Source organism: Musa acuminata, chromosome BXJ1-2, assembly GCF_036884655.1.
Source record: "Musa acuminata AAA Group cultivar baxijiao chromosome BXJ1-2, Cavendish_Baxijiao_AAA, whole genome shotgun sequence".
Taxonomy (NCBI): domain Eukaryota; kingdom Viridiplantae; phylum Streptophyta; class Magnoliopsida; order Zingiberales; family Musaceae; genus Musa; species Musa acuminata.
In genome coordinates, this window is record NC_088328.1 from 31,989,285 (window position 1) to 32,012,216 (window position 22,932).

At 38.9% G+C, this 22,932-nt stretch overlaps 4 protein-coding genes across 4 annotated transcripts in view; 2 read left to right on the forward strand and 2 right to left on the reverse strand.

Moving 5' to 3' along the window:
- Positions 1 to 1,635: 1,635 nt before the first annotated feature.
- On the reverse strand, positions 1,636 to 3,420 carry LOC135612148 (uncharacterized). Its single transcript, XM_065108020.1, has one exon. It carries the CDS (start codon positions 3,418 to 3,420, stop codon positions 1,636 to 1,638), a length of 1,785 nt encoding a protein of 594 aa, XP_064964092.1.
- A 637-nt stretch (positions 3,421 to 4,057) lies between these two features.
- LOC135610261 (mitochondrial inner membrane protease ATP23-like) lies at positions 4,058 to 8,226 on the forward strand. Its single transcript, XM_065104558.1, has 5 exons — positions 4,058 to 4,255; positions 4,345 to 4,469; positions 6,016 to 6,153; positions 6,279 to 6,362; positions 7,866 to 8,226. The coding sequence occupies exons 1-5, from the start codon at positions 4,126 to 4,128 to the stop codon at positions 7,998 to 8,000; spliced, it is 612 nt and encodes a 203-aa protein (XP_064960630.1). The 5' UTR covers positions 4,058 to 4,125; the 3' UTR covers positions 8,001 to 8,226.
- A 67-nt stretch (positions 8,227 to 8,293) lies between these two features.
- Positions 8,294 to 22,932, reverse strand: part of LOC135612151 (uncharacterized) — a 100,296-nt gene continuing 85,657 nt past the window's right edge. The window contains exons 14-28 of the mRNA XM_065108029.1: positions 15,183 to 15,230; positions 14,892 to 14,951; positions 14,632 to 14,679; positions 14,334 to 14,393; positions 14,177 to 14,227; positions 13,710 to 13,742; positions 12,428 to 12,490; positions 12,136 to 12,189; positions 11,852 to 11,911; positions 11,563 to 11,685; positions 10,294 to 10,353; positions 9,945 to 10,004; positions 9,477 to 9,536; positions 9,217 to 9,333; positions 8,294 to 8,305 (exon numbers count right to left, since the gene is read on the reverse strand). Coding sequence (XP_064964101.1) covers positions 8,294 to 8,305; positions 9,217 to 9,333; positions 9,477 to 9,536; positions 9,945 to 10,004; positions 10,294 to 10,353; positions 11,563 to 11,685; positions 11,852 to 11,911; positions 12,136 to 12,189; positions 12,428 to 12,490; positions 13,710 to 13,742; positions 14,177 to 14,227; positions 14,334 to 14,393; positions 14,632 to 14,679; positions 14,892 to 14,951; positions 15,183 to 15,230 — 909 coding nt within the window. The remainder of the gene's footprint in view (positions 8,306 to 9,216; positions 9,334 to 9,476; positions 9,537 to 9,944; positions 10,005 to 10,293; positions 10,354 to 11,562; positions 11,686 to 11,851; positions 11,912 to 12,135; positions 12,190 to 12,427; positions 12,491 to 13,709; positions 13,743 to 14,176; positions 14,228 to 14,333; positions 14,394 to 14,631; positions 14,680 to 14,891; positions 14,952 to 15,182; positions 15,231 to 22,932) is intronic.
- Positions 17,121 to 20,045, forward strand: LOC135613519 (transcription factor TEOSINTE BRANCHED 1-like). Its single transcript, XM_065110554.1, has 2 exons — positions 17,121 to 17,393; positions 18,978 to 20,045. The coding sequence occupies exons 1-2, from the start codon at positions 17,281 to 17,283 to the stop codon at positions 20,017 to 20,019; spliced, it is 1,155 nt and encodes a 384-aa protein (XP_064966626.1). The 5' UTR covers positions 17,121 to 17,280; the 3' UTR covers positions 20,020 to 20,045.

Here is a 22,932-nt window from a genome sequence, read left to right on the forward strand (position 1 = left end):
GAATTTGATGCACTGATAAAGCCAACCTGTCATCCACCTCTTTTCTTTATTTCAAGGTCAGACAAAATAGAGGATTCAGGACATTTAGCAAATTTGAAGGATCATGCAGAATTGCAGAAGTACAATGCACTGGTGAAACATAATTAAGGCAGACACTTTGAGATTGTATCATCTATACAATCACATCTTGAAAACAGGAGCTTCATGTTTGTCGAGAGATAATTATTTTGAAAGAGAAATGACTTGAACAGGAAGAATTTGTCGGAACATACTTGTATGCATGTATATTGTCCCCATTTGTGTCATTTAAGAGAATAGAAAATAAAACTTAGTGTATGCCCCAGCATCAAAGAAGATAAGCATAAGACATCCACCATAAGCAAATAAACAATACTAAACTGGAGCAGACACCAGAAGACAAACTAGAACAAAAAAGAAAATAAAGGCATATGATATGTTACACTATGTGGTAAGATTAACGTAATATCTTCCAATGGGAAACATCCAGAATGTAATATACAGAGATGTATCTGTGCAGATGAATGTACCTATTCATGAATCACATATTTTGTATGCATAACCTAGACAAACTGCTAGTTTGATGATATAACTTCCATGGGACTGGTCATCATAGTTTCTACAGACTTACTGCAAGAATAGGATTTCGTGGAAGTTTGGAATATGTTCTCCAAAGAAACATAGCCAGCTGAGCACAAAACATCTGGACAGCCAAGTAGAAAAAACCTAGCTGAAATATCTGGCCAAAAAAATATTTTTATGCAGTAATAGATGCCCTAGAAACATCTGATCAAAAAACATGACATAACAGGGAACTGGTCCTTAAAAAGGAAAGAAAAAACTAGTTACAAGGAAAAGCAAAAGATACAAGAAAGTACAAACAATTCCCACTTATAAGCGAAGTGGTTTAAAAGATGATGCAGAACACATCAGCATTATTTCAATAGCAGTAATTAGACAGAAGTCACATGAAAGTAATATATAGAAGCAAATCCAACTGACTTCATAAAGCTTATATATGAGACTTTGACATACATGAGATTGGGGATCAACCAATCTCAACTGGAAGTCAGGCCTTATAAAAGACATATGCAACTGGTAGTTAATAAGATCCATCAACACTCATCAGTCTATCACTTTGAACTTGAAAATGTAAAACGTATGTCTTTAAGAAGCACATGTCCACAGGATATGTCTTTAGACAGCTATACTGTTTGGCTAAAAGTAAAGAAGAATCCAAAAAAATAAATAGACTATACCAACTGCACATTCATAATTGCATTGAGTAAAGGAAATTGTGTCTTTAGGTTGTATGTTTTATGTAGTATGTCAATTTTTAAGATGAATTTGGCCAAAGCTGCAACCAGTAAATGGCCAAGCTCCAGAAGTTTCTACAAGCTATGGAAAACTAACAAGCTTCTCAGGCACACAAATATTGGTTTCTTGAAGCAAGGCATGTCCTTAAGCAACAACAGAAGTTGACAGTATCAAATGTATAGCACTATCTTTAACTTAATTTTTTCCTCAGATCTGGCTTGCATGTCAAAAGCCACCAGCAAAACCAGTGAGAAGTAGCAGTAGCCAACCATCAGGATGCCTGCACCCACAAGGTGATCTTTACTCCAAAGGTATGCGACGTCTCTTCCCATAGTCTGCTTCCCTCAAACCAAACCCATGGTCAACCTCTTGTGCCATCCTAAAATTGCTTTGGGACCTTGAAGAGGAACTACTCCTGTCCAAGGTATCCTCATTGTTGTAATCCTGATCTCTCTGCTCGTGGTCTCTATGTCCATTTTTCTCCTCCCTTGAGTGCTCCTTATCAGACCTGTCCCAGTCTTTTTCCATCCTGTAAAGATGCCCTCTTTCAAAATTTCCTGACCAGTCATGCTCTGGATCCTCTTCTTTATCTTGTGTAATATTTGATCTGCCAGTTCTCTTATGGGACACTTCCTTGTGTCCATAGTCAGAAACACAATTATCCCCACCATACCTTGATTCCTTCATCCTTCTTCCATTATCTGTAACTTTCCACCCACCCATGCTTGTATCCGTCCACATCCCTGTGGAGTGGCCTTCCATCCCACTGCTTCTGATCATCCCCATCCCAGCTCCAGCTACCCCACAGCCAAAGAATGATTGGTTTACATGTGGTGTCACTGCATGGAATGGAGGCACCATTGACCGGAAAGCAGGACCGGAAAAGCCACCAGAAGGACCTCCCCTACCGAAGTATGCTGGTTCAAAAACTGCACCCATCAGACCCTGTGAATGTATCAAGTCCCCAGCAAGATTGCCAAATCCAGGCCTTGCGAGTCCTTGCTGAAACATCGCCTGAAGGCCACCGATCACCCAGCCCACGCCCTTTGAGCTGACACCACCTCTTCCCCTCATTGATCCAGTGCCGCCTTGGCCTCTATTTTGATATCTCTGTCTGCCTCGACCCCCCAAGCCAACCCTACCAAGGTTCGTTCCCCCATCACCATTCTGATGATTAATTCTGCAGCCTCGACTGATTCCCTCATTCATTAGTCTCCTCCCCTGAGTTTGAGCATGATTTTGAGCTTGGTTCTTGTTCATGTGAGCCACACCCATCTTCTTCTTCAGAGTCTGAGGAGAAGCATACACCACCACACAAGGCCGACCATTAAACACATGCCCGTTCATTCCCTCTTTACAGGCAGCTGCTACGGTAGAATCGTAGAACTCAACCTGGCAGTAACCTTTAGATTTCCCACAAGCCTTTTCATCAAAGAACTTGACTTCTTTTACTCTCCCATACCGCAACAACACACTCTCAAGCTCAACATCGGTAGTCCACCAATGCAGCTCCCCAACAAAGAGCAACGTCGAGCCATTGTCATCCATTCGGCCGCCGTCTGTTCTCAAACTATTATCGGTCATCGGACGATCCCCAGTAGCAATAGCCGGTGGGTTTGGAGGCATCAGTGGCTGGCTTTTGGCACCGTCATTGCCCGGATCTGATGGCAGCGACGAAGATGCATTGCCGAACTTAGGATCTACGCTGATCTTGGAGCGTAATGGCGCCAAAGCGGAATTGCCTCGGAAGCCTATTCTCCCCCCATTACTCTCTCGAACCGCATCCGACGCACTGTTATTTCTACGAGGAAAACCATCGGGACCGTCACCAGGCAAAAGACTACCAGACTTCAGTTCAGGTTGTAAAGCTCCACTGCCAGATTCGGATCTATTTCCGTCCGGCCCAACTACGGGAACGCCCAGGCCGGTCGGCCCATCCGCCACCCGATCTGGTAACCCACCATTCCCGGAAGGAATGGCACGCCCGGCGACACCCTGGCCGACATTAACATCATCGTAAGGATGGTCGTAGCCATCCTCCTCATACTCCTCGTCGCCGTAATCCAACTGCTCTTCCGAATCCATCAATGCATTTAAATCCTGCACAGGTAACAAAAAATCAAATAAATATTTTCTTCCTACCCGTCGAAACTTTCATATTATGATAAAACAGGACGTCAAGCAGCTAAAAACAAGACCAAATTCGACCAAGGGGAAAGGACTTGCGGATGAAAGAGGAGCAGTGAGCAGTTTGGGGCACCAACCACACGCCATCTGTTTGAAATAATGTCTGAGAGAGCAGCAGCCCACCCTTCATTTATGTCCTGCTGAAACATAACATAAATGTTGGGAGTTCATGGAATGGTTATGAAGCACATTAATGTTGCCTGAATAGTAGAGGTTGGGAAAGCACATATATATATATATATATATATATATGATTCTTTAAAAATAAGACATATACTTAAAATTAATTTTGATTATATATGAAAAGAAGCTAATTAACCATATTATGGAATAAATAAGAGACAAGACATGAAGGCGACATTTTAGAAGATCCTATGCAAACTGAACCAAAATACATACCTTTTACTCAAACGTTGTGTCTGGGACCCGCTGCTCTGTTCCAATCGTGACACGGGTAGATTGGTCGAGACGAAACAAACAGGAGTAGAAAGGTGGTAATGACTGATGCGTGCTCTTAAGCCCCAAAGCTAAACCCTTCGACTCGTGCGATCGCGGCGCTCCAACAAATAGGAGCGATTCCACCGTCGTCTCTTCTCACCTTCGATGGAGGAGACGGCAGCGGCGGCAGAGGGCGTGCCCGTCCCGGACGCGAGAACGGGCGTGGAGGCGAGCACACGCTACGGCGGGATGTCGATCAGGCAGTGCGTCGACAAGATCAACAAGAGCCTCGACCGTGCGAACCATGCGTAGCACGAATTTGAATCGATGCGTTGAGTTCTTGGATTACAACTGACTTCTGGTGATGTTTTGGGTTGTGGTCAGATCCCAAGGTGAGGTTTCTGAGGGAGCACATGATAGACGCCGGATGCCCGGTCTGGGTGCGTCTCCTTATGCCGCTCAACTGCAAGGATCAGGGCTTCGCCGGCGGTTATACCAGCGGCAAAGGGGTTATCTTCTTCTTCTTCTTCTTCTTCTTCTTCTTCTTCTTCTTCTCACAAAGTAGCTGACTAGTTTTTATATCCTTAATTCTTTGATGTTTTTCACTTCTCAGTTGAGATTTACTGACCGGTATTGGAGCATTCTGCCTCATTTGCTTTTAGTTCTTGCTATAGTATTAGCCGCTGGCATATCTCAGTCTTTTGGCTCTTTTGTTAATTTTGATGTAGAGGAAACTTTTGGACCAATTCTTGACGTGATTTATGTCTAGTATTTCTTTTCAGGTGCAAAAGAAGCTCAAACTAAGTAAAGCTCTCCAATTAAAGGTTTTAACTAATAATGGTTTGATTGACAACCAAGGACAAATCATCAACCCATAGAACAAAAAGGGGAACAAACCTCAATGAACTTACATAATGCGGACTCGACTGTATAGTGAAACCAAAGAAATTAATTAGATGATTCAAAATAGTGGGCATTTTATAGGATGAGGATGGTACTGAAAGTGGAATGAAAATATTTATATTGGCGACGGTTTAGACATAATGCCAATACAGTATGGATTGAAGGGAGGTGGCTTGGACATGTCCAAAGGAGATTTTGAATGCTATGGCATGATGATGAGCTAATACATATCAGTGGCATCAGGAGTGGTAGACAAATGGCCATAGAACTTCTGTTAGAAGCTAATGCTGCTTCCTCTAAGACCGCTCGATGGCATGAAGTGGTCTGAATAGAGCTTTTTTGGTTGTCAATCTGACTATAAATTGAAAATAACTAGACTTGGATTTATTTTAGTAGCCTTCTGGTCCATAGTGGACATAATCATCTTCTTCATGCTTACTAAATTTGTTACTGTTGTTGATGATGATGATGATTCATAAAATAGATTCGATGTGTGACAAAATGAGTTACATCAGTCGCTTAATTTTCTTCCTTGTGCAAAATTGACTTGGGGATAAACAAGAACTTTTAGAAACATAATGAAATCAGAGTCAACATCTTTCACAAGCTCCTAGGACTTTCGAAGTTCAGACTTGAAAAAGCTCATCCTAAATGTAGGACCTTAATGAAGACTTAAAAATAAGATGAAATAATTTAAAAACATCTAACAATCCAACTCAAACTGAATTTGTTAACTAATTTAAATGAAACTATCAAAGCAAAACTTCTAATACATTAATTTCCTTTGTGGAATCGGCCCACAAGATCACAGTTCATATTTTGAGATGTTAAGTAGTTCTGCAGTCCATGGTTTGCAATATCGTACCGTACCGTATCGTTCGGTACGGGCGATATGAATCGGTCTGATAGAGGACCGATACGAGTGGTACATCGGTTTACCTTAGTGTATCGTGTGTCGGTATAGCGCGGTACAGCTTGGTACGTATCGTACCGATAGCTGATCGGTACACTGGTACAATATGGTATTCAGAACCCTGCCGCAGTCCTATTATAGTTTATAATTTAAGTTTTACAATTGTAACTATCCTTGTTGTGATAATTAGGTAAGAATTACTTTCTATTTTTGACAAGTTTTTTTCCCAATCATTTCAGATAGCAATTTGTTGCAATCATATGACTTTCCAAGATGAAATAAATCAAGTCCTTATTCATGAGTTGATCCATGCTTATGATGATTGCCGTGCAAAGAACATCAACTGGAAAAATTGTTATCATCATGCTTGCTCTGAGGTAAAGTGAAGCTTCAGAAAGGCAGAAGTTTTGTATTTCATAATCATTTTTTTAGCAGGAAAGTATGCAATTGTCTTTTCTTGTGAGACAGTATAAATAGGCAAGTGTCCTTCGTGTTCATTCAGATTCGTGCTAATCACCTGAGTGGTGATTGCCACTACAAACGCGAACTGCTACGCGGATTCATGAAAATACGAGGTCATGAACAAGTGAGTTTTTTTTGTTCTGGATCTTAGATGATCAGTTTCTTTTATTCTCAGAGCATGAGAATTGCAATATGCTTGATTCCATTATATTACAAACATATTCTGCAAATTTTGAATATCTATGTTGATAATATTGATTGCAACTTATTGTTATAATGAGCACATATGTATAAGTAATTTAACTAGTCATGTTGCTACTTGTTAATTGGTAATAGTTTACCGGATGTTAGTGATGTTCTGAAAAGCTTCTATGGATATGCGGGCAGTCAATCTACTAAGTTTATGTGCTTTAAGTGCAGTCTACTGCTTCCGGAAGTGATAAGTTAGATATACATGTCCCATCGCATGGAGATGCATTAACCTCATTATGGTTTGGTTCAAGGATAACTGTACTGAATGGCATCAGTCTCCTGTGTATCGTTCCACAGACCTAATTATTGTGAAATATGCAGTGCTGATGGCAGCTACTTGGTTCTTAGGCATATTGCCTAAATGGGACATTCAGTCCTTGCTAACTCAGCCAACACTCCATATTAACCATTTTTTTCCTTCTCTTATCATGATGTCAACCTGTGTTGCCCCATCCTCACAACGAGCATTTCCCTTGTGCTAGTGTCTGTGTGCGGAGTAACTGATGCCTGAATCACTCCATTGAGGTTGACAAAGCTGGATCAGTAGCACTGTCATCATCATCTGTGATTCATCAGATGTGTGGTGGTTTTTACTCCCTTAATTCCTTCATTGGCCATCTTGATCTTCTATGCTGTCTTGTTAAAGAGGTGTTTTTCTCTGTTATCTTGTATAATGGAAATGCGTCTGTCATGGCTACGAATCATGCAGCCGTTGATGATGCCAGGAATGCTGGTGATATTTAAATCCTCAGATTCAATCATAACTACCCGGCTTGGATCTTTATTTTGGACCCAGATAGAAATAGTAATGGATATTGCCATACCCACCCTGCAGCTTTCTCTAATACATGGGGAATGAGGTCATCCAATAAATGTTTCATTTGCAACAACTTAGAAAATCCATAGATTCTCATGTTTATTCCCTTGCAAACATTAACAAATTGAAATTTGTGGAGTTTGTCATAGAGAACACCAAAGACTTTGATTTACTGATGGATAGCTGATGCTGGTTTTTATGGTTTTTATGTTTTACTCTCATCGAATTCGCCAAAATATCGAGCAGTGTAAATAAGATAAAACAACACTCATCTTTTTATTGATTTAATTTTTCTAGAAACCTGAATGTAGACAATCTAGCGAGCTAAATAAAGCTGGCTCCTCCAGTTGGTGGTACTATGCTTATCTGTTTATTCTGGTGGCACAAACCTTCTTTGCTGATCGATGCAATCTATTTGTCCAGATCATTTTCTGTTTTCTTGATTTCTCAGCATACCAAGTTTTGTTGTTATATGATAATGGTTATGATTTCTGACCTAGAGTTGCTTAAATCACTATTTATTCTTACTTTGCTTGCCTCTGCTTGGAATGCTTAAAGGAATGTGTCAAAAGGCGGGCTTTAAAGTCGGTCCAAATTAATCCACACTGCTCAGATGCAGCTGCAAGGGATGCCGTCGAAGCTGTCTGGGATATCTGCTACAATGACACTTACCCCTTCGAGAGAGCTCCGTAGATTCAATTCTAAACTGCATCACTTGAACCATCCCACTATTGCTCTTTCATGTGGGAATTCGTTTGTTCCATCCATTGGTTGGTAATTCTATGAAGTCTTGGACATCGGCCTTTTCTCTGTTCACCCGGTGCCTACGTCATCGGTGCCTACGTCATCGACTTGAACAGAAATGCTGATTTTTATATGTTGGAAGCTCATTTATTGATATTGTGATCCTGTACACCAATTCATGGGGGTAAAGCAAAGACGTTCATTGCATCAAACAGATGGATATGTCCAGGGATCATTGTTAGCTAGATAGCTTGCTGCATACAATACATGGAACTTGTTAACACGACAGACAGACAGACGAGATACAATGGTTAACCGCCACCGTTTGTTTGATATTAATTTCCTCACAGGAAAACATTTAGGTCATTAGTTTTACTGACGAAAATATAAAAAATGATAGATAAAAGAGTAATTTTAACTATACAATTATATTTTTGGTGATGATGAACGATGATATCGTTGGAGATCGTAAGTGGTTATTGTGAATGAGGATGGAGAACAATCAAGAGAGGTGAAATAAAAGGATAAAAGGAAGAGGAAGACTTAGATGTCGTTGGTGTCGCTTGGTAATTGTGTCGGCGTAGACGTAGATGTAGGGCAGTGAAAGGATTGCTCAGCATCTGCATCAACACCAATGTCGATGCAAAGCAACTGTGTCAGCGTCGACGTAGATGCAGAGCAGTGAGAGGATTGCTCAGCATCTGCATCGACGCCAATGCCGATGTAGAAAAACATTAACATAATTGTCGAGCAATGCATGCAAATGCCAAGCGACCCTTTTGTCGCTCTGCATCTATGTTGACATCGCTCGGCAATTACTTCGACGTCAACGTAAATGCAAAGCGACAAAAGGGTTGCTCGGCATTTGCATATGCATCGACGTAATTATCGAGCAACGCCGACATCTGCATCGTCCTCTTCCTCCTCTCTTTTTGTCTCACATCTCGTAGTCGCTCTCCCTCCTCATCCACAACATTCACTCGTAACCCCAACGATCTCGTTATCCACCACCATCAAAAACATAATCGGAACATTGAAATTATTTTTTTGCTTATTGTTTTGATACTTTCTTCTATAAATATAAAATCAATGAGATTGAGATAAATAGAGTTAGATATCTTCTATAAATATAAACATAATGTATGAAAGTAAATAGCACGCTTACCAGTCTAATTGGAAGGCCTACGAAGTTCAATTTTGATGAATTGCCTTCCATTTTCGTTTGAGAATGAACATATTTGCAGGATTTCCCATACTTACAACCTCCTGGCATTGTGTAAAACTGCAGAATTTATCATATATAACTTACATTGCATTCAAAAATTACTTCACAAAATCATGTTTGTGACATGTGCATATTTCTTACAGTTGTGTGTGAAATGATCAAAAATAGCTACGTAAAATACATGGAAATCTATAAATTACCTTGCATTCTATCTGTCCACCCTTTTCCAAAGTGGTTTCTTTACACTTTTCCATAGCAGCCTTTCATATGAAGATTCAGAAACAAAATAACAAAAAAATTTACAAGATATCAGAGGCCTGTAGCATTAAGTAAAACGAATAGTAATGTAAAAGTTCCTCTAGGTGGCACAAATCACCAATAACATCCTGTACTTATTGAAATAATGATTTACAGGATTGTTTCTTCTTTCACAATCTTGAGTGTTTTTCTCTTCTCTCATGCACTCTAATTGCAATGTAATTTCTAAACATTACTAAATGAAATGAGGATGATGCTATGAACGTGAAAGATCTAAAAAAAAAAAAGTTCACAAGTAGGCAGGTCAATGTGGAAGAGAAAAGCTAGTATCTAAAAGTCATTCCGCAAAACCAAACTTAATTTGTTGCATAAATAAAAAAAAAATCTGAATTATAGCTTCCTGGACTTACCTTGTGTTCTATCAGGCCACCCTTTCCCAAAGTAGTTTCTTTACCCTCCTCTGTGCCAGCCTTTCATATGAAGATTTAGGAACAAAATAACAAGCAAATTTACACCATATAAGGTCCATGGCAGTAAGATAACATGATATTAATGCAAAAGTTCCTCTAGGTGGCTCAAATCACTGACAAGATGAGAATGATAATATGAACGTGGAAAATCCAAAAGAAAAAAAGACAAGTGGTTATGTCAATAATGAGGAGAAAAACAAATATCTAAAGGTTGGTCTACAATACAGAACTTTATCCAATGTATAAATTATAAACAACACAACATCACAAACATAGGCTTTAAAATTACCTTGAATTCTGTCTGTTCACCCTTTTCTGACGTGGCTTCTTTACCCTTTTCCCTAGCAGCCTTTCCTATGAAGATTAAGAAACAGATAACAAGCAAATTTACACCATATCAGAGGCTTATAGCATTATATAAAATGACTGGAAATGCAAAGTTGCAAACGTTCCTCTGGGTAGCCCAAACCACCAACATCCTTTTTGATATAATGATTCATGTGATTGTTTCTTCTGTAACAGACTTTTAAGTTTTTTCTCTTCTCTCATGAAATCTATTTGTGCTGTAATTTTAAATGAAAACTAAATCAGATGAGAATGATAATATGAATATGGAAAATCCAAAAGAACAAGCAAAATGTCGGTACGTTAATAGGGAAGAGGAAAGCTAATATCTACAAAACCGAGCTAAATTCATTGCATAACTTAAAGATAACATCCCAAGCTTAATCATTTGGGATTTTGGACATAAAGCTGTTATTTATAGTAGTAATAAAAAATTACAACTTAATAATCCACAAAAAGGATCCCAAAAGAGACACTTAGAAGTCTCCAAATACATGTTATAGCAACTAACAACTATAACATATTAGGACTCTCTGGACATGTTTGGTTTAGTTATCCAAAAGGTCTTCTGTAGCTTAAAAAGCAAAAAGCCAAAATTAAAATTAAACCTTTATAAAATTCCAGGTGTTTGGCAACATCATTCAAGTAAATCTTTGGAGAAGTCAGAATTTCCTTTTAGAAGAAGAGGTTAAGATCTTTCAATTTCCTATAAAAGATTTATTGATAGAATCTCTCTTTATCCTGAGATTCACCACTTGTAATTATGCAAATTGCTACCAACCACCTTCTATTTATCACCATCACCTCCGACCCTGCCACAGCTAATGCTAACACCACTGCAAGTCACTGCCACAACTGACCACCACTGCTACTGCCACCAGCCACTACAACAGTCATCATCGTTGCTGCTACAATTACCAAACTGTTACTACCACCACTATTGGAACCACCAGTACCCACTACCACTGCCATTGTCATCACCACCATAACTGCCATTGCAGCAACTTTACCACTACCACCACCACCATTACCACTTCTGTCCTGCTACTACGCTGCAACCATTGCTACCACAAATATTATCATCATTATCATGACCACCACCAGAATAATTGGCCAACTCCACCCTTAGAGCCCGACCTCTAGTATTTCCATCACCTTGGCTAGCATCATTGGTGACCATAACAGTGGACTTATGGTATGGAAAAATGCTGACCTTGTAATCTTGCTGCTCTGATCTTCCGGAAAGAGTTTGTTTCTCCTCTGGTAATGATAGCATGTCGACCTTCTTGTCTTCATGCTCTATCCTTTCTGGAAAAGATTGCTTGTCCTCAGCAGCCTATGAGGTCCACAAAAGAATTAAACAAATTATCAGTTCAAGTCACAAAATTAGAAGGCATTAAAAGAATATAGCCTTGTATGATTTGGGCCATTTGGCTCAATTGTTTCATTTTAAACAAATACAAAATAAAATGAAAGAGCAATTTAAGAATGAAATTATTGACCTTTATCTCTGTCTGCTCCACTGTTCTTAAGAGGATTGCCTTTTGTTTTTCCTCTGTTTTCTTTAAAGTTTAAACAAGAAGAATAAGAGGGAAAAAACACCACATCGGTACTAGCCAATTAACTTATTTAAGTCAATTCATAATTAGAAATGGAAAATATGCTCAATTCATACATCCTTATGTTCACATGACAAAAAGTAATAAAAAATGTAGCCCTTTAAACAAAACTAGACCTCTGAATTAATAAACCAATGATAAATTAGAAGATTTTATGAAAATGTTACCTCACATTTTAATTGCATGAAGCTATGGGCAATCTCCTTTTCTTTCTCATCAACCTTTCCAAGAATTTCAAATATTCCACATCAAAGCAAATAAAGGTACTATTCCAATAAGAACCTTACAACATATACTCCAGGACTAATAGATCACTACAATTATCTGAAAGGCCATAAAAAACCTACACTAGCATCATACATTTATGGGTCCAGGAAAACCAAACAAACCTAACTAACATGAAAGAATACTTGTACAATCTTTATATAAAAGAACAAAGTCAATAGTGAAATTGCTTACTCTGCATGATGTTTGTACCTCCATTATCAATGAAGATTCTTCATGCTCTTCTCTAGCGGCTTTCTAAATAGTTAGGACAAGAAAGGAGAGAACATGATCAACGATAACATCAATCCAAAGTAGAAACCTGTGTTGATATTAGGAGATTGCCAAGATGATAATGATTTTTTCTAGAAAATAAAGTAATTAACTTTTCTTGCATATGCAAATGCAATGGTACATTGGAAGATAATCAGCCGATCATGTTGGACCTGACTGAAGAAGAGCTTTAAGTATCTTGTTTAATGTTCACAATGACACCATTACATAACTCTGTTTCATATCTATAGGAGTATAAAACTAACACTTCGAAGGTGTTAGCTAGCTTAGCTGGTGGTAAAGGCTTTGATAGTATATCACAAGGTCTTGAGCTTGAATCCTGCCTTCGTCACTTATCCTTTGCCAAAAAAAAAACTAATAGTCTAATACTTCGCATGTCTTGCATCCCCTCAAGCCATGCCTTAAGAATCAGCTCAACAAACATATCAGTTCTCTTAATTCACCAAAAAATACTTACATAAATACTATATTTAATATTCGATTTTCACTCAACAGTCCTCTAAAGCTTGATAAAGGAACTCTTAATAAAATTTCCTAGTCTGGAATCACTTAAATGTTAAATCATTTGTATCAAGTAAATAACAGGGGAACCACACATAATATAATATCTACAAATTTTTTATACAAGAAAAAAACTTTTGATCTGTGTTCTGCTTCAGTTTAATCTGGCAATTAAATATTTCATTTTTCTGATTTAGCATGTACAAGGTCTTCTATATTAAATTGCTTGTTACATTCGGATGGCAGCATTTAAGCATAAGAATCAAGTACGAGAAAAATGATAACTGAGTGTGCTAATTGCTAAAAGGAAAGATATAGCCACATATGCCATTGTCTGGATAGTAACAACAAGGCAATCAGTAACCAATGCTTTAAACTTTTACAAATTGCAACCAATAATGAGAAGAAAGTAAAGGTTCAAGGAAAAACAACTGACGGGGATAACAAAGTTGGAGTGTAATGAACTTGAAATATATATGGGTTTACGCATACCAATTCAGAAATGGAGCAATAAAAAAAAAAAGGACCTCACCTAAGTAAGATAGAAGCATATCGTTTGGAAATAGAATGTTTCAGCATAAATCAATTTTAATGACTTGCCAAATACAAAAGAATGCATGTGCACAAATAACATCAACTATCTATATGAAAGAAATTCTAAAGGACACCAACAAAGTATTACCTGAACAACCTTCCATTGTTTCTTCAATGTGACCTGAAAATCAAGATCAACAACATCATCTATTGCAGCACAAACCAGACTTAGATACCAAATAATATGAAAATACAAATTCTATAAAAAGGCACAAATTGATATTTTTTAAAATTTTTGGAAACTCATAAATCAACCCAAATTTACATTCTTAATAAAGAATGTTAGAAATCTTATCTCTCCTTTCTAGCATGAGATATATGATATGATTTTACAAGGCTTTTAAGATTAACATGATTTTAAAGTATTACATTAATTACATTGGTTCATAAAGACTTTGATGGACCAATGCATCTCAGTGTGGTACATTAATCCATAAATTCCGAGCCCTAAACCCAGAATCATAAAAAAAATGCTACTGTATTATTATGAAAATGTAAACTTATTTAAAACAGATGAATACTTAAATAAATATAGCAGTAAAAAGATATGTTGACCTTCTCCTGATCCATCTTTTTGGAAGGAGTCCGTTCCTCTTTCTCAACAGCCTGTCAATAAGAGGTTGACGAGAAAATAAAAACAAAAATAGTACTTCATTTTAGATATTGGTAGACATAATAAGAAACAAATCCACTTACAAACAAAAATAATGACCTTTTTCTCAGTTTGCTCCACCTTTTTCAGTACAGTACCCTTTTGCTTTTTTTCAGCATCCTTTGGAGAAGAAACATTAAGAAGATAAGCAAAAGCTTTGTCACAGTAACACATAAATTGGAAAATATAAACTGCAGTCATACTTCATACTTAGAAAAAAAAAAGCAAACGCAATTCTTATGATCACATGCTTGAAGAAATAAATAAAATGAATCAAATCATGATAGCAGCAGTTAAATATTACTGGATATGAAAATTAAAGGCCGATTGAACTAATATTGGTTGTAGATAAACTGACCTCAGGCTTGAAATTCTTTTGGGCAACTTTCTTTTCCTTCTCACCAACCTTTCCAAGTTCCAGGCAATTAAATTATTCAATTTTAAAGGAAATATAAAGTGCAACATGGATAAGAATTTCACAGATTCTACTTCAGTAATGATAAAGTCATTATATTTACCTAAAACGATAAGAAAAATAAGTCTATGATAAGAAAACCAAAATGAATATAAGTAACTCAAAAGAACGGTTGGAGAAGAAACAATAAGAAGAATATTGACCTTTTTCTCAGTTTGCTCCACCTTTCTTAGTACAGTACCCTTTTGCTTTTTTTCAGCATTCTTTGGAGACCAAAAAAGAAGAAAAGCAAAAGCTTTGTCACACCAACACAAAAATTGGAAAATGTAGACTGCAGTCATACTTCTACTTAGAAAAAATAGCAAACGTAATTCTTATGATCGCATGCTTGAAGAAATAAACAAAATGAATCAATCATGATAGCAGCACTTAAATATTACTGGATATGAAAATTAAAGGCCAATTGAACTAATAATGGTTGTAGAAAAACTGGCCTCAGGCCTGAAACTCTTTTGGGCAACTTTCTTTTCCTTCTCACCAACCTTTCCAAATTCCTGGCAATACAATTATTCACTTTTAAAGGAAAAACAGAGTATAACATGAATAAGAATTTCACAGATTCTACTTCAATAGTGAGAAACTCATTATAGTGACCGAAAATGATAAGAAAACCAAAATGAATATAAGTAACTTGAAAGAACAGTTGGAGAAAAAAAAACTGCTCACCTTGCACGTTGTTTGACCCATCTTTTCCGAACCAGATCCCTTATGTGCCGCTTTAATAGTCTTAAACAATTAAGAAAAAATGAAAATAATCACTCATTCATAACAATATCACATTAGATTATGAAATTTTGACATTCTTTACAAATTGGCAAGTCAATTTTGATCATTCATATGCTAAAAGTAACCACGTGTTCCTGCATATGTTCCACCTACTTCTATTTAAGAGTTAACAAATCAGCTGAATTCCTCACATGTTAAAACAATATTGATGAATACAATTTAAATCTTAGTTATGCTTTATACCATTCATATTGACACATAACTAAATCATCAATGAGTATAATGCCAACACTTCACATCTCCAACAGGAACTCTAGCCATAACTGGAGACTAGCCAGAAACCAATATGCATTATGAACAAAACATATAATCATATATAGGAAAAGGTGAGGAAAATACTTAATTTAATATTTAAGTATAAGTCCATAAGTAATTTAAGTTTTGAATGAAGTTACACGGCACAGTTCTTATTACTATTACTTTTACTTATACTTTAATCTTTTACTTACTTTTACTATTACTTTATTCAACTCACAAATTCCACAATGAATCTGTTGATTCCGAATCATAGGATCGGTCAATGTCACAGCAGATGAATCGAATTTTTCTACCTATGTCACTCTTAGTTAGTCTTATCTATAATGACCGATGAATCCAGAATTTTCAATTCTTCCATGTTTCAGCAGTAGCATATTGTTCCACGGAGCTAAGGTCCAAAATATGAAATAAAAAATGTTTCCACGACTCTACCACCCGGCCAATCCTGTTCTACTTAATCCCTTTTTCATGGTCACATATCTTTACGGCTAAGGAATGGGAAATCTTTCTCCTGTTACATGAATCAAATGTTTCATTTCATCCGGGAAAAGCCATCCCTTTATCAACATTGTCTTTGTTATTTGATCCATTCGGAATGATTTTGAATATAGATTTATTAGTAAAAAACCTTCACCCAATTTTGAATTGTCGAAACAAGAACTTTACGTGAGAGTATAAATTTTACAGGCGGCAACAGAATCGCACTTGGCCGCCCCGCGCCCCCTCCCCGCCCGCCCCCAGCACGCTCGGCCAAGACGCCGAAGCTGCAACCACCCCCCCCCCCAACGCCCCGCACGCCCGCCCCGCCCCGCCCCCCCCCGGGCGGTTTTTGTTGCCGCCTGACAACAGGTTGGCACTTGGCCGCCCTCCCCGCCCGCCCCCAGCACGCTCGGCCAAGACGCTGAAGCTGCAACCACCCCCCCCCCCCGGGCACGCCCGCCCGCCCCGACCCCCCCCCCCCCCCCCCAAATAAGAGTAAGTCTGCCTTCCAGGCAAACCATCTCTTCTGCCCCCTCCCCACCCGCCGCCGCCCCCCCTCCACACCCCCCCCCCCCCCGGGTACAAAAACTAAGTTCGTATGAAAATAGCTGCTGATGATAAACAAATTTTACCTTTTGATTGTTATATTCCAGCTTCGTAGGCACAATGTTTTCGACTTTCTGTATCCTTAGGCTCTATGATGATTGTAGCTATCATGTTACATTTTGCAATGTACTAATGATTCCTACTCTATCAAGTCTAGACACAAGTGCAACATTTTTAGCATTGTTAAAGTCATTAAAGTAATGACTTATAATCATAATATGCTTACATTCATATTAGAAGAACATGCTCATTTCATTATTCTTTTTCATGTTTCATTACTTCTGACATCTAGTAGATCTCACTCACTAATATGAACCTTAAATTATGATTAGTTCACTGTGATAATTTATATTCCATGTTTAAGCATGGTATCACAACCCAAGGTTGCTCGACCATCTAGTGATGCCCCAAATTGTAGCCAGTAATCAGATGTTGCTTCTCCACCTAGCAAAATTGCCGTGGGTGGAAAGGCTCCACTCTTGCGAAAGTGCACACCTGTCTCAGATGAGATCGAGGTTAGTTTGCTATGTGGAAATTTCTGTACATGTCTTTTTTACTTCAAAAGATTTAACTATCATTCTATAAACTAGATTAATAAAGGTAACATCAACTTTCTTTTTTCCATGGTTGTGTGCGCTTTGTAAGAAGTGACTTTACTCTCATAACTTTGTCTGCGTGCAATAAGATTAATCATGGTACTGATGTAGTGGGTGGAGGCTCAGAAAGAGTAATCACATGGTGAACTCTTTATTCCTAATCTATTCCAGCCTATAATTCTATTTAAGGTGTACCATTTGCATTTCACAGCAGAATTAACCAGTCCATGTACCATTAGTTCAGAGTTCACACCTGCTGTCTTAGATTAGACTTTCCTTCCCTACCATTAACTCAGTCATTAAAGAAGTGTTTCTTGGTTAGTTCCACTTGTATTAATCATCTTGATCTCCTGTGTTCTATATATGGTAGGCATATCTTTTTTCTTCTGGTTGATTAGGAGTCTTTCAAATCTTTCAATATTGTGCATTACGTGGGGATAGGAGCACGTAAGAAACACTAATATCGATCATTCTTTTTTTTTTCTTTTTGTTAAGGGTAAGTGGTGAAAATAGGATTTGAACTAATGAGTCAATTCATCAGTCTTTGTCGCTCTACGAAAGAAACCTGCCTTATGTTGGCCATTTTGAACTGCACATCATTGCTTTACAATTAATCAGTAAGGATTGATCGGATTAACTGGGCAAACCTTGAGGGAGAACACAAGAGACATGCGGTGTCTTTGGGCATATTTCATAATGGTAGAAATTGTGTACATTGGTTGTGTTGTCTGTGGACATATTTCAAATGCATGATCGGATGCAATAAAATCTCTTATTTGCCGTAATTTTTTTGTTGCTTGCAAGTTTGTTATGGCCCAAATGGCAACAGGCGACGCCCAGAATTGGTATCGGTTGACAGAGTGGTTTAGGCTCATGCACACTATCTATGTGGAGTTGTTAAAGTAGACCATATGAGCTAATTATCCGAATACTAGCAAGGGTGGCATTTCTTGATCACCAAGCTGATGTAAATATAACATGTTGGCCAGATTGATTCGTATTATATTGATTTTGACTCAATTAATATGTCAATCGAGGTCGACTTTACATAAATCACATGTTTGATCCAAACTAATCCTAATTATATTTGTTTGGTAATCAGGGTGGAGCTTGGTACAATTTGTTTAATGTATATTTGTGAGGCCTAATTATAGATTACTATACGTACTTAGCTACTTTAGTATTCCGATCCTTATACTTTAAAGAGTTATATTAGTATCCCTATAATTACGAAGCTGAAACATTTAAGTTTATTTACCTTAACGTTGTCGGTTTTATCAACGTTAATGTATATTTTGTTGCCCCCTGAAATAGATTGGCACTTGGCCGCCCCTGTCGATACTCACACCAGATCTAAAAACTCTTGTACTGCTTTCTCGCTTCCTTGGTCTCGCTCGTTCTTTGATTACTAACTCAAAGTATGCTATACCTTGCTTCTAGCCTTGCTTTATTTACTTGCTTATGAGCCTGACACTACTTGCTATAACATTTTGCTTTGACCAGAAAAATGCTTCCGATCCGTGACCCCGAGTACATCTTCGACCAGTCTTCGAACGAGCAACTTGAGTTCAACCCTCATCTTCTTCTTCCCAACAGCTCCTGCTTCCCCTCCTCCACACCGACAATCTTTTGTCCCGATGGCTTTCGTGATCTCTTCTTAGCCTCCGCCAATATCGGCATCGCGAATGCGGCTCCAACATCTACTCGGCCAAGCCTTCCTCTTGGTGATTCAGCCACATCGGTGGAGAGGCAGGAAGGCGACGACAGTCGTAGCCGCAAAAGGGCTCTGAGGAAATGCAGGCACAGCAAGATAGTTACCGCAAATGGGCCGAGGGATCGAAGGATGAGGCTCTCCATCGATGTGGCACGGAGCTTTTTCCGACTGCAGGACACGCTCGGCTTCGACAAGGCCAGCAAGACAGTGCAATGGCTGCTCACCGTGTCCAAAGCTGCCATCGAAGAGCTCGGCACCCTTTCCTCAACCGAACATAGCGGTTGCAGCAACCGAAGCCCGAAAAGTGAATCATCCGCTTTGGTATGCCAGGATTCGTCCGCTATTTCTAGCTCCAAGAACAAGTCCTCCACCGTGACCGTTGCAGCCAGGGAAGTAAAGAAGAGCAAAGCCAGAAAAGGAGGTGTTAAGCCATCGAGGAAGGTGGAGTACCACTCAGCGCTTGCGAGGGAGTCGAGGGCCAAGGCAAGGGCGAGAGCAAGAGAGAGGACGAGGGAGAAGCAAAGGATGACTTCCTTGGATATCATCAAGGAAGAAACAAGCTTGAACAATATGAACTCATTGATGGAGTTTGCTAATATAGAGGAAGACGAATCTTGCGCACCGAACTGGTGCTTGAACGTAGCCAGCGACACAGCCGCAGCCTATGAAGTCCCAGTGATAGGTGGACCAGTGCTGATTCCGGTCTTTGAGAATAGCCAGGATACCACGGCAATTAATGACGCAGGTGGCATCTTCGAAGAAGAGTGGGACGTGGACGCACTTTCCTTGTACTTGACATCGCTGGAATCTGTAATAACGCAAACCCCTTAATTATCATTGTAGTTCTGTTTCGTCTTCTTTGCTAGTTTGATATGTGTGCTGTTCCTTTTTTCGTTAATTTCGAATTGCTTTTCTATAGTAGGGACATGTTTCTACTACAACTAAGATTCAGTTATCTCCCTGTAACCACACACTCATGCCTTCAACTAGTAGAATGAACGGCTTCCATATGACTCAATCCGGACGAAGAAGTAACTGGGGTGACTAAGGAAACCTCGAGTTCATATTGGCCATGGGTTTAGAACGGGAATGGAACTCTCTGAGATATAATCTCCCATTGTTCCTCGAATCGATAGCTCAGTGGTAGAAAGCTCGGCAGTTAACCGACTCATCATAGGTTCGAATCGGGGATATTTGATTCATTCCGAATTCCAGAATAAAGAATGTCAGAATTAAAGGGTTCGCTTTGACCGTTAAGAGTAGCGGTTTCTATTGCATTCTATCTCATCGTAGCCCATTCTTTCTGCGCCTTGGAGAAAGTTCAAACAAGAGAAGAGAAGGGCGAGTATTGAAGCAGGCCTTCGCCTTCTTTTGAGCTAGCCGAAAGGAAGAAAGCAGACCCAGACGAAAAGCGGTTTGATTGACCCTTCTCTATACATTGAAGCAGGCCTTCGCCTTCCTCTTGTCATTGCTACTCAATCAGACAATCCAGTCCCTACCTCTGTCAGCGAGCTCGCTCAAAAGAAGGATTGTTAGGCTGTGTAACTACTACAGCTAGGATAAGCAAGCCCATCTCTTTCCATGTAAGTGAGAGTGCTAAACCTAACCTAAACGCCTTAAGCCCATTCAGTTGGATAGAAAAGGACATCCCTATCCTCTGATTTAGGCTCTAAAGAAAGACACAACTAGTCATTTTGTGTCCCAGTATAGACTTCTTTTTCAAGCCAGTAAAAATACCTCCATCTCCCATCTAGCGATGAGACCTTCTGTCCTTACCTATTGGAAACTTCACTTTCTTAACGTCTTGTTGCTGACTTCCTTACTGCATCATCTGATCTCGTCGTCAAGAACTCGAATTGCTAGAGTGGGATAATCCGTTTAGTTACAAGCCTCCGGTATGTCTTAATTAGTTCCCCAACTCTACTACCCTTTAACATAAAGCAAGCCAATAACCTCTCTCCACTTATATAAGCAGGGACACTCAAACTTCCACTTTCAACAAAGAATGAATTTGATCTATCAAGTGCAGAAGATCGGATTGCTTAACGACCTAACCTCTGATTCCATAACTGCTGTTGACACTTGCACTCAACTTTCCTATCCTTTTGGCGACCTCGACTGCGGACTCTTCACTTGCAGAAGCGCTTGCTTGATACCCGCCAACACCTTTCTTTAGCACAGATCCTGTTTCTGGTATCGTTGACTTCACTCTCACGGATTCTTCTCCTGGACTTGCAACTCTAATAGTAAATTCCGCTGCTGATTCTCGAACTGCTGACTCACTAATTGATTCCTTGACTACAAAGCTACCAGCTAACTCACGACTTCTTACTGCTGGCACAAACTCATGTTCGCCCCTTTCAGAATGGAATTGGAAATACTAATCTCTACCGCCCTCCGTTAGCACAACACGTTGAGCTCTGTAAGCGCACCTTTCCTTTCTAAAGCCTAAGTTTGTTTCTGGAACTCTATCACTTGTTCTTGCGCCGAGTCAAACAGTAATTGAATCTTGAGATGAGAGTGCAGAAGATCGGATTGCCACAACTCTCACTCTAACTAACACCGGTGAACAAAGTAAAGTCTAGCTTCTGCTTCAAAGCCAGTACTTGTTTCTTGTGCCGAGTCAACTCAAACAGAATTATGACTTAATGGAAATTGAACTGATGCCCGAACACTAGTTGTTGCTTGGGTGGCTTGCCCCTGTTCTTGTTAGAGTGGAAAGGGTGTTGGACCTATACGTAATTGCTAGCGCATACAGTAGTTGCAAAATAAGAATATATGGAGGGCCCTTATAATAATTGCTAGCGCATTAACTTAATTACAAAGAAACCTAACCTTAGGGCCATAATACTTAATTGGTACCGCATCTTGTGTTACACTTAGAATGAAACTATGAGGTACGATGTAGCGCATTCCTTTAATAGGGAAGCTTACTTGCTCATAACTCATTAACAAGTCTTGTGTTTGTAGTATAAGCTTGTTGATTCCACTAGCTAAGCCACTATTACAGTGGGAGACAATAAGGCAACACCGAGCCAATAAGGAATTTAAGAATTTGACTATTAGAAGAATTGGACTATTAAGTATAGGAGAGTCAGAAAAAGCAGAAAAGGAGTATACATGGGCCAGGGTAGAAAATGAGTCTACATGGGCCAGGGTATCAATATCAAATAGTAATCAATAAGATAGGTGGGTTAGTAATCAATAAGATTGGTAGGTAGGAAAGGGATACAATGTATTGAGATACCCCTATGATGTTTCATTCAGAAATTCCCCTTATAATTAGTTTCATTCTTTATTAGTAGCCATAGGTATAGTATGGTAGTCCAGAGCCATTACTTTATTTGTAACCAGAGGATGGGTAGGCAATAGCAGAAGATTGGTCATATCATATCCCTTACTTATTTACCAATACCTCGGAAGTAGAGAGGTCGGGTGCCCAAACACCAAACACTGGACTTGGTAATAAAGGAAGGAACCATAAAGATGTTAGGAATAAATGCATTATAAGGACAATTTCCTAGTTTCCATCATCTATTTCCCATCCAACCACTACAGTGATGTGATAATGCATTTTTAGTGTATACCTTGAACCAGGAGTGAAATCAGATCTTTCTTCCCTTGCCTTTGAACTAGCTTCTGCAACTTAGGAATAAACTTGCTCCCACTGATATAAATACTGATTAATAGTATTTACCTTAAATATGAAATAATGATATCAAGAACCTTTATATATCATTACCT

Coding starts and splice junctions, on each gene's coding strand:
- LOC135613519 (XM_065110554.1), top strand. CDS start 17,281: ATGCCCCAAATTGTAGCCAGTAATCAGATGTTGCTTCTCCACCTAGCA. Junction 17,394..18,977: donor CTGTCTCAGATGAGATCGAG/GTTAGTTTGCTA, acceptor TGCTTTGACCAG/AAAAATGCTTCCGATCCGTG.
- LOC135610261 (XM_065104558.1), top strand. CDS start 4,126: ATGGAGGAGACGGCAGCGGCGGCAGAGGGCGTGCCCGTCCCGGACGCG. Junction 6,154..6,278: donor ATCATCATGCTTGCTCTGAG/GTAAAGTGAAGC, acceptor GTGTTCATTCAG/ATTCGTGCTAATCACCTGAG. Junction 6,363..7,865: donor AAATACGAGGTCATGAACAA/GTGAGTTTTTTT, acceptor GAATGCTTAAAG/GAATGTGTCAAAAGGCGGGC.
- LOC135612148 (XM_065108020.1), bottom strand. CDS start 3,420: ATGGATTCGGAAGAGCAGTTGGATTACGGCGACGAGGAGTATGAGGAG.